This window comes from Balaenoptera musculus, chromosome 9 (assembly GCF_009873245.2).
Source record: "Balaenoptera musculus isolate JJ_BM4_2016_0621 chromosome 9, mBalMus1.pri.v3, whole genome shotgun sequence".
Classification (NCBI taxonomy): Eukaryota; Metazoa; Chordata; class Mammalia; order Artiodactyla; family Balaenopteridae; genus Balaenoptera; species Balaenoptera musculus.
In genome coordinates this window covers 98821869-98836160 of record NC_045793.1, presented here as the reverse complement: position 1 = coordinate 98836160, position 14292 = coordinate 98821869, and the positions used below count along the sequence as shown (strand labels likewise).

Here is a 14292-nt window from a genome sequence, read left to right as displayed (position 1 = left end):
TGGCAGTCTTGGGCCTGGGTTCCTGCGTGGCGCCCACGGGGATGCAGGGGTGGGCTGACCGTGACAGGTGATTTTGAGAAAGAATAAACTATCACTGCTTTAAGCCACTATGCTTGGGGGGGCTGGGTTATAGGACATTCAATCCTGGCATGCACAGCGATGTGACCAGTAAGAGGATGGCCCTGGAATGTGCTGGGGTGGTTTTGAGGGATAAGCAGGCCCTCCGTGGCCTCTGGTGCCCAGGCTGGTAGGAACCCTGAACTTCCTCCACCACAAGCCCCTCTCGTGTTGCAGGCTGTTGTGCTCAGCCAGGGCTGCAGGGTGTCTCCTCAGGGAGTGTCAGGAGGACCCTCGCAGACTCAGAAGAAGTATGTTGAAGCAGAATTCGTGACTGTGAAGGTCCCAGATGGCCGCAGCGTCCAGGCTTCAGTGGCTTCTCACATGCTGGGTGACACATGCAGATATGCCGAGAGCGTGCAGCCAAGCTCGGGAGCTGGTGGGCAGCACGTTTGCCCAGCATCGCAGGGAATGCGCCAGTGAAAGTGGCGGGGCCGGGCTGGGCCCCCCATGGAGGAACGAGGTCAACGCTCTAAGGACATCCCATGGCGGTGTCTCCTGTGGTCTTTGAGCATTGACTGGGGCCTTGGTCGGGGATGAGGCGACCACGTCTGCAGCTGCAGGAGAACAGAGATGGGCAGCATGGTGGTGATTGGTGTAGGGAGTGGTGCAGTGTGAGGGGGCCTGTAGAATGACATCTACCATCATGGTTTCCCAGGAGTCCTCAGGATATGGAAAGAGTTGCACTGATCTTGGGTCCAAGTGTAGGGGCTGGGAGTATTGTTGAATAGGAATCACCATGCTGGGGGCGGGGCTGCCCAGAGTATCTGTGTATAGCGTGTGGAATCGTACACAGGCCATCTTGGCCGATGGTGCGGTGGGGCATTCGAAGCACAGCTGGAATGTTGGCCTCCCTGGCTGGATGTGGAGCTGGTCACTGTGGTAGAGGAGCCCTTGTGGCCCTCTGTCCACCATGGGGTAGCTTTGGGTCTTGGCTAGGAGCCTTGCTTGCTTGGTCAGTCTTTTAATTGACCACAGAACGGGCAGCTTAAACAACAGACATTTCTCATCTTACAGTCCTGTACACTGCAAGTCTAAGCTAAAGGTGTCGGCAGGGCTGGTTTCTCCCGAGGTCTCCCTCCTTGGTGTGTAGACAACCGTCCTCTCCCCGTGTCCTCATCGGAGTGTCTCTCTGTGCGTGTCTGTGTCCTGACCTCTTCTTCTTATGAGGATGCCAATCATATTCAATTAGGGCCCACCTTAATGACCCCATTTTAACTTAATTACCTTTTTAAAGACCTGACCTTTGAAGAGTCCCATTCTGAGGTCCTGGAGGTTAGACTTCAACCTGTGAATCTGGGGGACACGATTTGACCCACAACCTTTCCATTAGCCTCTCTGATCCTCACGGGAAGCCAGGGCACATGTGGGACAGGCATTATCCCCCATTTTACAGATGAACTGACTGGGGTGAGAGACACGGATGCTTGCCCACCAGCACAGAGGTGGGAGGGTCAGGGAGAAGCCGCCCAGCCCCTTCTTCTCCTTTCCTGCTTGTTGCCCGAAGATCAGGGCTGAGATGAGCACGGACAAGACACCTTGGCAACACACAGCTGACTGCGATCCACCCCTGGAGAGGCTGTCTGACAGGAGTGGGGGACGATCCGGGGGCCTGGGAAGGGTGTGGTTGGACTCTCCCAGGAGAGAAGAGGTCTTAGCCAGTGACCACAGCTCTGTACACCCCCAGCCTCTGCCTGCACAGCTTCCAGAAGACCTTGCTTCCTGCACCTTCTCCTGGGAAGGCTGTCCTTGTGTGAGCCCTGTGCCCCTTGGACCCATTCGGAGTCTTGCAGCACCTGCCTCTCCTTCCTGCATGTCCCTGCCCCTTCTCGGGCCACCCTCCTCTGTCACCATTAGAGACCTATCTGCCTTGTCCACCACAAAACAGAGGTGCCAAGAGGAAGCCAAGCTCTCCTCACAGCTCAGATGCAGGCATTCAGGAGATGTTCAGTGAGAGGCCGGTACAGCACAGGGTTCTGTTGGTTCCACCTCCTTGGTGCCACTGCTTCGCTCCTTCCTCCCTGGCAGGACTTCACTTGGTTATCAACAGGTATTTACTGAGATCCTACCGTGTGTCACTTCTGGCCCATGGAGCTAACCCACGAGCAGGGTAAACAGACAGCAGGTACCAAACTTAACGCATAGGTGAATCACAGAGTGCGCTGAGGATGCTTCATAAGGACTAAGGAGAAAAGAACAAGGGGTGAGGGTGGGAGGAGTAGGGCGGGGCTCCTGGGCACGGGTGCAATTTCAGGGGCCACTCAGTGACATGGAGAAGGTAGTATTCCAGCAAGGACTTGACGGGGTCAGACGCCCATCATTCCTTCTGGGATCACTGTAGCAAATTGCACAGGCCCCCGAACTGCAGCTGTGCTCAGAGAGGTTGGGTCCCCAGCTTAGTGCTGCATGGCTGGTCTGGCAGAAAAAGCGGAGTGACTGAGTGGAAGCAGTAAGTAGGAACTTAAGGAAGGAGAGATAATTCTGGAACTCTCTCCCTCTGTCTCGTTTCAATATATCTAGCATCCTGATTACAAGTCAGCAAAGGTTTGTATTGTCCATGGTCACTTTCGGAATGATCCTACATGCCGTCTCACTGGGTCCCGACTTTTGAAATAAACACATTTATGCCCATTTCACGGACGAACAACAGATCACTCTTCAAAATCACAATTCTCCAAAGAACAGTCTGGAAAAGAATTAAGAAATAAGACAAGGGAGTTTAACTAGGCAATATCTCTTGTTTCCATCTCTGCACATCCATGATCACAATGATCTGAAATGTCAACATTCTGCTTCTTCCACTACTTACATTTTCAAAAATTAAGCCAAATCACACTGGCAGGCATTCTCTGAGGACATCTAACCGCCCAGATAGGTGCTGTGAGGCCTGACAAACGTGTAAGCTGCAGTCTGAGTTTGCAAGCAACTTAGCAAAGTAATTTACACATAAAAATATGGACCTTCTTGTATTTAAGCAACCCCATTAAGGAAAATGCAGGAGGTAGCTGAGTGTGGTAGATTACCGCTCTCGGAGAGCACCAGCCTGGGTGGTGGTCCTGACTTGGCCCCCATGGCTGGAAAGTGCTCTGGGCAATCACCAGCCCCTACCTGACCTTCTGAGCGGTCCCTTCCTCAGTCACATGCCCCAGGTCCCGCCAGAGTCCCACAGTTCTGTGAGAGGTCTGCCCTCAGTCACAAGCATCTATCTGGCCTTTCCCTGTTTTCTAACCCTCTTGACAATTTTACCCAATGAAGATTACACCAAAGGAGACAAGAATCAACAAGACAGGATTCCACCCCAGGGCTACTAAATCAAAAGCAAACTGAGAAATGTCTTTGCATTTAGTGAGTCTTGAATATTTTGTGTGCCAAGCTGAAGGCACAGCCTCTGATGCTGAAACCTCGCAAGAATCCATTTGTGGGCTCAGCTGGCCTTGTTGGCACGTGCTGGTCTTTTTATGGGGTTGCTTTATACGGACCACGCCGGTCCTTGCCTTGTGCGAGGCAGCGCCTCACCCCTGCGGGCGCGTGCTGAGTAACGTGTGGTCATAATCCTTCTAGAACTTCTTAGCTAAGAGCAAAATGGCTTCACCTGCTTATTTTATTTTCAACTTACTTCTGTCTCTTCCCTGTACGGTTTCTGTTGTTCCAGAAACAGGCCTGTACTCAGATGAGAAAGGTGCAAACACCTTGAGTCAAAGTCCCAGGCCAGAGTTCAGATTCTCTGCGCTTTGGTTATTTCGCCTCTGAAAAGCGACAGGAATAACAGTGCCTGTTTTGATAAAGTGAAAGAATCGTGGAAATGCACGTAGCCCGGCACGCCCAGAAGACTTCCCACCCTGTTCTTCTTGTCTTATCTTTTATCATTTTTAAACAGGAGATGGCTACCCTTATCTCCTCTCACCCCACACTGAGCAAAAACAATGATGGGGAGCCCGGTCAGGAGCAGAGAGTAAACAAAATAATGAGGACGGCACGGTCAGCGCTGAGTTCCAGGAAACCCCTCTGGCTGCAGCACGAAGGGCTGGGAGACAGAGATGCTAAGACATGCTGGTTTTGCTGAGGGCGGAGACCCGGGTGGGAAGGGAGGGCCAGCAGAGTGGCACAGCTCCTGCTGGCTGCCTGCATGAGGCTGCAACTCAGTGATCTGGGAAGGAAGGAAGGTTTGGAGGAGAGGATGGAGGGACGCCGAGCCAGACGCACCTGCCATCTGGAGCGGCAGCTATTCTGGGCCCCAAGCTGCAGAGTGGAGCAGGGTGTCCCCAGAGCCATGGAAGAGAAGGTGCTGGAGGGGAGGGAGGGGAGGGAGCGGCGGGCAGAGGCTTCGCGGGGCTGGGAAGCAGATGCAGGCGATGGAAGGGTAACCAGCATTTGTCCACTTCTGCCAGGTGTCCTGGTGCAACCACCAGCCAAGCCGTGCAGAGCTGAGAGGACCCGTGGCCACAGAGCCCAGAGTCCCAGCATCCCCACCAGGTCAGAGAGCAGAGTACGGCCTCTTCACGCGTGTTCCCAGTGGGAGGGGCACCCACTCCACCTTCCGCCTCCAATGGGAGGACTTTTACTCTTTAGATGGAAACTGGCAACGCTGCTCTGCCTTTTCAGTCTGCAGAAGTCACATCACATGCCCCTCACCGCGGATGCCCCTTGAAGACACACGTGGTGCCCACGTCTGCATTTCTTCAACACGTCCTGGCCTCCCAGGAGCTGCTGCCACACGTGCTGTCCAGGTGCTGAGCGCTGACCCCCCAGACTCGCCATCCCGACATCCCGTGCGCCTCCCAGGGCTGCAGCTACGTCTCCACCCCCAGACCCCACCCTGCTGCATTTGGGGGTTTTAACCCAAAAGCAGAGCCTGATAGCCATCCTCCCTGTCCCATCTCACTGTCTGTCTTCCAATTGCCACAGAACGTAAAAGCAACTAAAATGGAGCTGACACCTTCTTCTAAGAAATGGAAGATTCAAAAATGCTTTTTTTTTAAAAAGCTTGAAATAAATGACAAGAGCAAGAACAAGCTAAAAACTCATCATGAATGAAGAAATTTAAATTCCATTTTGATTAAAAATAAAATAGAGAAGTGTTGCTTTCTGTGATGAAACATGTCTCTCACTTTCAAATCTTCATTAAAGTCTCAAAGGTCCCCCCAAATACCCTGTTTTAACACTGCAGCCTGTGTCATGGGGTTATGTGTCTGGGTGAGAAAACTGCCCCCCAAAATACCCATTCTGTCTAAACCAGTATAGAGATTTAATGCAATTTCATCCCAATGGCCTTTGTTTGAACTAAACAATAGATTCTAAAATTTATCTGAAAAAATAAATAATGAGATTGCGAAGAAACTTTTTAATATGAAAATTAATGAGGGAGCTTCTTTTTTATTGAAGTATAGTTGATTTACAATGTTGTGTTAGTTTCAGGTGTACAGGAAAAGGGATTCATTTCTACATATAGATATTCTTTTTCAGATTCTTTTCCATTATAGGTTATCATAAGATATTGAATACAGTTCCCGGGAGCTTCTCCTCTGAGATAACTTTAAATGATTACGAAGAAAGAGGAAAGTTATTTTAAAAGGAAAAACCACGTGGGGCTTCCCTGGTGGCGCAGTGGTTGAGAATCCGCCTGCCAATGCAGAGGACACAGGTTCGATCCCTGGTCTGGGAAGATGCCACATGCCGCGAAGCAACTAAGCCCGTGCGCCGGACCTACTGAAGCCCTGGCGCCTAGAGCTCATGCACCACAACGAAGAGTAGCCCCCGCTCGCCGCAACTAGAGAAAGCCCATGCGCAGCAACGAAGACCCAACGCAGCCAAAAATAAATAATAAATAAATAAAGTTTTTTAAAAAGGATAAACACGTAAAGATTCTCAGCCATCTCCAGAAACGTGCTTCTCCCCTGAAGGCCAGTCAATAACGCGGTTTGCGGTCCATCCACTGGCCTTGCCTTTGACTCTTCCCGTCGTGGGCAGGGTCCTTTGAGGAGGACCCCCTCTCAGTGACACAGATGTTGGAGGTACAGATGTGGCTGGCACACAGGACGCAGCTGCTGTTTCCCTGATTTAGTGCAAATGCACCCATGCAGAGCCCTCACCCCACCACCCCTGACTGGGCCTGTTTTTAGGTGGGAGGTTCTGTCCTGTGGACAGAAAGGAGAGGCAGTGGTCTAACTCCCGAGACGGCCAATTCCAGCTCTTCTGGGCACTTGTGGTTTGGGAACGAGGCTCACGCACCCACCCCTGCCGAGTAGGCTGGTCTCTCCGCCACGTGGGCAGGGCTTAGGGAAGCTTTCCTGAGCCTTATTCCCACCTCTGTTGCAACGTGGGGAGAGGGTGTTAACACCGGTCGCTAGTGCGCTCGTTGCACTAACCGCTCTGCCATTGCCACAGGCATTCGAGTTAGCCGGGTCCTGCCGCGGCTACCGCGCGCTCCTCGTGGGTGAAGTGAGGGGTGAGACAGGAGACGGTTAGAGAGGGCCTCCTCCACAAGCATTTTCTGGCACAGACCACCTTCTGTTTTTCCAGACACGCTGTCCCTAATGAAATGTGCAGCTACGTTTGTTTTCCCCGACGAGGCTGAGTACCAAACACACGTACCACAATGACTGTGTTTAAAGCATAAATTGCTTATGATTCAAATGTTCATATTTCTCAAGCCATGAATCACCATTTCAGTAATACTCAGTAGTTGGAAATGGCCGTCGTGTGTGTGTGTGTGTGTGTGTGTGTGTGTGTGTGAGAGAGAGAGAGAGAGATGAGGGCCATTAAATGCCATATGGCCTCAGTTTAAAATCAGGCGACCTTATTTACATTTTCCAGTGTTTTGTGAAAAAAGGTCAATTGAGCCCACTTAAGGAACATCGGCGATGTCTGTGCCTGGAGCCATGTGCTTCTTTGGGTGTGGGAGCTGGGCCCCGGCTGGCTGCCGCGGGAAGAAGCCAGCTGGGTAGGTCTCTGAGCTCGTCCAGAGCAGGGAGGGTCCGCAGTGCTGGCTTGCCTAGCGGGTTTGGGTGGAGCGGGGGCGGTCCCTCCCTCGACACCGCGACACCACCCCAGCTGGTAGCCTCAGCCAAGCAAGCTTCCCACAGGGCGGGCGGGTGAAGCATCTGCACAGGGAACCACAGGCTTGCACAGACACCGCTTCCTGACATTCAGGGCACAAGGTGGCTCTTTGGCCGGAGGGCAAGTGGAGTGAGGGGAGGGCCGCGGGAGTGGGCGGGGCAGAGCTAGCATGTCAGCCGCACCCAGGCCAGGTGGGCAGCTCACCTGCTGTCTGAAGCAGCCGGTGCATCTGGCATCACGCCTGGCTGATTTGCTGGGCAGATCTTGCCCCGTGTGACTAGTGAGCAGAAGAGAATGGAGGGTCACCAGACACCGCATGCCCTCCCGTGAGGACCAGCGGGCTAGACCCAGCTCACGGCCTTCGCCCGACGACCTGCGGGGCCATGTCTTCTGGTCCTGCCTCTTCACCCAGCGCCCCCTCCCTTCATATTGGCTCGTCCACGGTCCAGCTCCAGGGCTCCCCTCCTTTCTCCCACCCACACGTGAGACAAGAATCCTCCACATCTCTGGGCTTCCCCCCAACCCAGCAGTTTTGGGCATCCCGGCATTACCATTAGGTGTGCATACATTCGACATCCTCAGTTAAATATGACGTCTCCGGTAAAGCCAAGCGGGGACAGCATCGGGCACAGAGCCAGCCCCTCTGACCCAGACGCTGCTTGGCTGAGAGGTGGCCGAGGTGAGCGGCGTGGCTGAGGCCTGCCCAGGGCCAAGCCACCAGTCGTGGGGACCCGGAGCGCTATGTTTGCTGCTACAAAAATGGATTAAAGGGACATTCTCCACCTGTGTAGCAGAAGTGCAGGGTCTACCCTGTTGCTTGGGTTTTTAAATGAAGATGGAAGCCAATTGCTGGGATCCAGGAGACTGCTCAGGGTGTTCTCACAGCCGGAAAGTAATTGAAACACTTTTCAAATAGGCCAGAATGTCCGGTCTGGAAATAGTCTGTGCTTTTGAAAGTAAAACATATTCGCTGCAGATCTCATCCATGGGGAAGGCTTCTCAGCAGCCCTGCTCTGTGCTGGTGACGGGGCTTCGTGGAGGATGGACCAGAGGCTCTCACAGCTTTGCATTTCAGCCCCTCTCAGCCCCACCCCAGAGGGTCTGCGGGCTGCAGGGCTGGTCACGAGGGATCCCTCAGACCATCTTGCAAAACAACAACAATAGTGATGGCAATAACAGAGCTGCTAGTTACAAACATCACTACAGCCAGACGGGGCCTGCCGGCTGCCCCCACTCGTCCACAGAGGCCCCACTGAGCCTGTACGGCTCCACCTGCTTCTTCTCTCCTCGCCCCCGGGGCCCCAAGGTGGGAGAGGAAGCCTAGAGCCCAGCTCCACGTGAGCCTCAGTTGGCCCATCTGTGAAATGGGAATAATGCTGCCTGGCCCGTGTGCCGCTCCTCCCCCACCCCCGCCCCAGGGCAGCCTGGCCTTAGGTGTGGCTGGGGCAGTGAGGCTGTGTTCCAGGAGTCCTTGTTCTCCCTGTTCTCAGCACTTGTTCTCCCTGAAATAATATCGGTCTGAAGAAATAACCCCAATAAAAAGTTAATGCACTGACCGACTCATCTTCCCCTTTGGGGAAGCCCCCAGGGGCCTCAGTCTGACCCTGGTGCTCATAGCAACATGCAAACTTCTCCTGTCTCCGCTCCTTCATTGGCACCCGGTTCCGGTGAGTAGTCGTCTTGAAGCCTCCTCAAGTGGCTTGGACAAGTCCACCAGTCACGGAGAGTTGTCTGCCTCCTTTTTCCATGCTCCCAACACGCCAGGAAGAAAAGGCACCTTAGAGCCCTGCAGGAAGCCAGGCAGAGAAACCATGCCCCCTTCCCCAAAGCAGGTGCCAGGGGACATCTCAGGGCAGTGTGGAGGGAGGGGACTCCGGACTGGATATCAGGTTGAAGTTTCAGTGTAGACTCAGTGGGATTTTCACATCAGAGAGTGAGCCCTAATCACTTACAGAGATTCTTCAGGCCATGAGATCTTCCTGAGATGTCGTGTTGTGGAAACTAGGAGACATGAAGACAGCCTTTGCAGGCAAACAGCCGTTTAAGAAGGCTCACTGTGCAGTACATTGGTGACACAAAGATTCTTTTTTAAAAACAACTTTATTAAATCATAATTTACAAACCATAAAATTCGTTTATTTTGGATTTTTTTTTTTTTTCGGCCACGCTGCACAACAAGTGGTAGATCCCCGACCAGGGATCGAACCCGTACCCCCTGCAGTGGAAGCACAGAGTTCTCACCACTGAACTGCCAGAGAATTCCCAAAATTCACCTATTGCAAGTGTAAACTTTAATGATTTTTAGTAAATTTGCAGAGCTTTACAACCATCACCACAATCTAATTTTAGAACATTTCCATCAACCTCAGAAGGTCTCTCATGCCTAATTATAGTCAATTCCAGGTTCCAGCGCAGCCCTGGAGAACCACTAGTCTACTTTCTGTCTCCATAGAGTTCCCTGTTACGGACATTTCATAGGAATGGAATCATAAAATAAGTGGTCTTTTACTTCTGGCTACTTTTACTTACCATCATGTTTTTGAGGCTCATCCACATTGTAGCATATATACTTCATTCCTTTTAAAAGCATTCCATTGTAGGAACAGACTACACTTTGTTTCTCCATTCTCTAGTTGGTGGACATTGCGATGGTTTCCACTTTTTGACTATTATGGCTAATGCTGGTATGCTCCTGATTTTGTGTATCTCAGGGAGATCTTCAGGAGTGAAATTTCTGGGTCATATGGTAAATGTATGTTTAGCATTTTAAGGAACTGCCAGACTGTTTTCCAAAGGGGCTGCACCATTTTACATCCCTGCCAAAAAATGTATGAGGCTTGGGTGTGCGATTGTGTGGGGCGACCCCGGAGCGGCTGATCCTCTGCCTGCGGGGACGGGAGTCATGAGGCGGCCGCCGTGGCAGGGTCAGAGAGCCAGCTCAAGAAAATGGTGTCCAAGTTCAAATACAGAGACCCAACTGTACGTAAAACTGTCAGCGTTATCACTTTATACAAAGATCTCAAACCTGTATTGGATTCGTATGTTTTTAATGATGGCAGTTCCAGGGAGCTCATGAACCTCACTGGAGCAATTCCTGTGCCTTATAGGGGTATACATATAAATAATCCAATATGCCTCTGGCTGCTGGACACATACCCATATAATCCCCCTATCTGTTTTGTTAAGCCTACTAGTTCAATGACTATTAAAACAGGAAAGCATGTGGATGCTAATGGGAAGATATATCTTCCTTATCTACATGAATGGAAACACTCACAGTCAGACTCATTGGGGCTTATTCAAGTCATGACTGTAGTGTTTGGAGAAGAACTTCCAGTCTTTTCTCGTCCTACTATTTCAGCATCCTATCCACCATACCAGGCAACAGGGCCACCAAATACTTCCTACGTGCCAGGCATGCCAAGTGGAATTTCTGCATACCCATCCGGATACCCTCCCAACCCCAGTGGTTACCCAGGCTGTCCTTACCCACCTGGTGGTCAGTATCCTGTCACAACAAGTTCCCAGTACCCTTCCCAGCCTCCTGTGACCACTGTTGGTCCCAGTAGGGTTGGCACAATCAGCGAGGACACGCTATCTGAGCCTCTCTCATCTCAGCAGTCAGTGACAAACTGAGATGGCGGATGAAGGAAGAAATGGCTCGTGCCCAGGCAGAGCTCAATGCCTTGAAACGAGCAGAAGAAGACCTGAAAAAAGGTCACCAGAAACTGGAAGAGATGGTGACCTGTTTAGATCAAGAAGTAGCTGAGGTTGATAAAAACATAGAACTTTTGAGAAAGAAGGATGAAGAACTCAGTTCTACTCTGGAGAAAATGGAAAATGAATCTGAAAACAATGATATTGATGAAGTTATCATTCCCACAGCCCCACTATACAAACAGATCCTAAATCTGTATGCAGAGGAAAATGCTATTGAAGACACTATCTTTTACCTGGGAGAAGCCTTGAGGCGGGGAGTAATAGACCTGGACGTCTTCCTGAAGCATGTATGTCTTCTGTCCTGTAAACAGTTCCAGCTGAGGGCATTAATGCAGGAAGCAAGAAAGACTGCCGGTCTCAGTGACCTCTACTGACTCCTGTGATACCAGCTGGAGATTGAGCACTCCTAAAGCATTATTTTCTTCTCTTCCTTTCTCTTACATCAGTAGGTGCCCAGAATAAGTTATTGCAGTTTATCATTCAAGTGTAAAATATTTTGAATCAATAATATATTTTCTGTTTTCTTTTGGTAAAGACTGGCTTTTATTAATGCACTTTCTATCCTCTGTAAACTCTTTTTGTCCTGAATGTTGGGACTGACTATGCTAAATAAAATTTGTTGCATAAAAAAAAAAAAAAGTATGAGGCTTTCACTTTCTCCACATCCTTGTCACTTGTTATTACAACACTTGTTATTATCTGTTATTTTTTTTTAGCCATAATAGTGGTTATGTAATTGGATCTCGTGGTTTATATTTTCATTTCCCTAATGATGTTGAGCATCTTTTCAGCAGCTATTTATATACCTTCTTTGGTGAAATGCCTGTTCAAATTTTTGCCCATTTGCTGCGTTATTTATTTTATTTTTACTAAGTTGTAAGAGTTCTTTTTATATTCCTATATAAACCTATATATAGGTCCTCCAATTTTGTTTCTCTTTTTCAAGACTGGCTATTCTGAGCATTTGCTTGTTCACTTCTGCAAGAAAAACTGCTAGGATGTCATAGGATTTGTGTGGAAACTATAGGTCAGTTGAGGAAGAATTGTCATCTTAACAATATTGCTTATAATATCTTAACAATAGCTTAATTCTAATTCATGAACGTAAGCATCTCCCCATTTATTTTGATCTTAATTTCTCTCAACAGTGTTTATAACTTTCGGTGTATGTTTTATACTTTCTTTTTAAATTTTATTCCTAAGTATTTATTATAAATGGAATTGTTTTCTTAATTTCATTTAAGATTGTTTATTGCTAGTATGCAGAAATACAGTTGAATGTTGCATATTGATTTATATCCTGCAATCTTGCTGAAGTTGTTTTTTAGTTCATGTAGGTTTGTGTGTGTGTATGGATTACTTAGGATTTATACATCTGAGATCATATCATCTGTGAAAAAAGATGGTTTTACTTCTTCCTTTTCAATTTTAATGCCCTTTATTCCTTTTTTTGCCTTAATGCACTAGCTAGAACTTCCAATGTTGAATAAAAGTGGTGTGATTGGATGTCCTTGCCTTTTTCTGATCTTAGGAAGAAAATATGTAGTCTTTCACATTTAAAGATGACACTAGCTATTAGTTTTTCATAAATGCCCTGTATCTAGTTGAAGAAGTTTTTTTCTATTCCTAGGTAGTCCAAAGTTTGTATCATAAATGGGTGTTGGATTTTGTCAAATGCTTTTTCTGTCTATATCATGGTTTTTGTCCTGTTAGTATTCTGTACTAATGGATTTTCAGCTGTTAAATCAACCTTGAATCCCTGGAATGAATTCCATTTGATCATGTGTATAATCCTTTTTATACATTTCTTGATTTGGTTTGCCAATATTTTTTGAGGATTTTTGTATCTATATTCCCAAGGGATGTTAGTCTGAGTTTTCTTTTCTTGTGATGTCTCTGTCTGGCTTTGGTATCAGAGTAATAACTGGCCTCATAGAATGAGTTGGGAAGTATTCCCTCCTCTCCTATTTCCTGGAGGAGTTTGTAAAGAATTAGCAGTATTTATAGTCTAAATGTTTGGTAGAATTCGACAATGAAGCCATCTGGGTCTAGGCTTTTCTTTGTGGGAAGATTTTTAATTATTAATTGAATGCCTTTACGTCCTATACTACATTCCCTAGAATGCCCTTTCCAGTACCTTTCTGGCTACGGCATACTGCAAGGGATAGTCCCTTGTGATTGGAGGACATAGGGAGGAAAATGCCATTTTGTAGCATACATGCACCTTCTCTCTGTTATTCAATCAAATACATTGTAATTGCTGCTGTGAAGGGATCTTGCAGAAGTAATTAGAATCAATTAGTCAATTGACATTTAATCAAAAGGAAGATTATTATGGGTGGATCTGATTTAAGTAGTTGGAGATCCTTTAAAGGAAGGTCTTAGGTCTTCCCTGAGCTCAGAAACTCCAAGGAGTAGTATAGAAGGAAAATTGCAGAATCTTTGTACATTTTGGGACCTCCACACTCACTTTGTTGGTGATGGTCTGTTGATTTACCTCACTGGTATGAAGCAGCAGCTGGTCCTGCAACTGCTTCCCAATTGTTTTATGGCCTAGACATGGCCTTTCCTCAAGAAGAGTCCATGTGTGCTTGAGAGGAAAGTGTGTTCTCCTGTGGTTAGGGGAAGTGTTCTATAGAGGTCAGTTGGGTCAAGTTTGTCAATAGTGTTGTACGAATCTTCTACATCCTTGATTTTCTGTCTAGTTGCTCTCTCCATTACTGAGAGAGGGTTACTGAAGTCTCCAAATATTATTGCTGAATTGTGTATTGTTTTCCCTTGAATTCTGTGGGGTTTTACTTATTATATTTTGGAGTTTTGTTATTAATGCATATATATTTATAACAATTCTGCCTTCCTGATGAATTTTCCCTTATATGATTATAAAATGACCCTTTGTCTCAAGACCTATTTTGCCTGATAATTCTACAGACACTCCAACTGTCTCGTTGTTGTTTGCACGATACATCTTTTTTCCATACTTTTATTTTTAACCTGCTGGTGTCCTTGAATGTCAGTACATGTCTCTTACAGACAGCATATAATCGGATCTTAGTAACTTGTCTACTATGACAGTTTCTGTCTTTTGCATGGTGTGTCTATCCACATTTAATGTTATTATTGGTATGATTGGATCTACATATTCTATTTGCTATTTGTTTTGTGTATATCTCATGTCTTTTTTATTCTTTCTCCTTTATTACTTTCTTTTGTATTAAGTATGTTTTCCTACGGTGCATTTTAATTCTTTTAGTGAATTTTTTACTACGATGTTTGAGTTATTTTCTTAATGATTGCTACATGGATTTCAATATGTATCCTGATTTAAGACAATTTACTTCATATTAATAGTGCCTTAATTCCAGTAAAATATAGAAACTTTTCTCCAACATTGCTTTA

The 14292-nt window shown here is 47.7% G+C and overlaps 1 protein-coding gene across 1 annotated transcript in view; it reads left to right on the top strand.

Annotated features, from left to right (window-relative positions):
- The window catches only part of LOC118900569 (tumor susceptibility gene 101 protein-like), a 103814-nt gene extending 92547 nt beyond the window's left edge, over positions 1–11267 (top strand). The window contains 5 exon segments of the mRNA XM_036862965.1: positions 6502–6555; positions 8288–8479; positions 8791–8840; positions 10074–10773; positions 10776–11267. Coding sequence (XP_036718860.1) covers positions 6502–6555; positions 8288–8479; positions 8791–8840; positions 10074–10773; positions 10776–11267 — 1488 coding nt within the window.
- The last annotated feature ends 3025 nt before the right edge of the window (positions 11268–14292 follow it).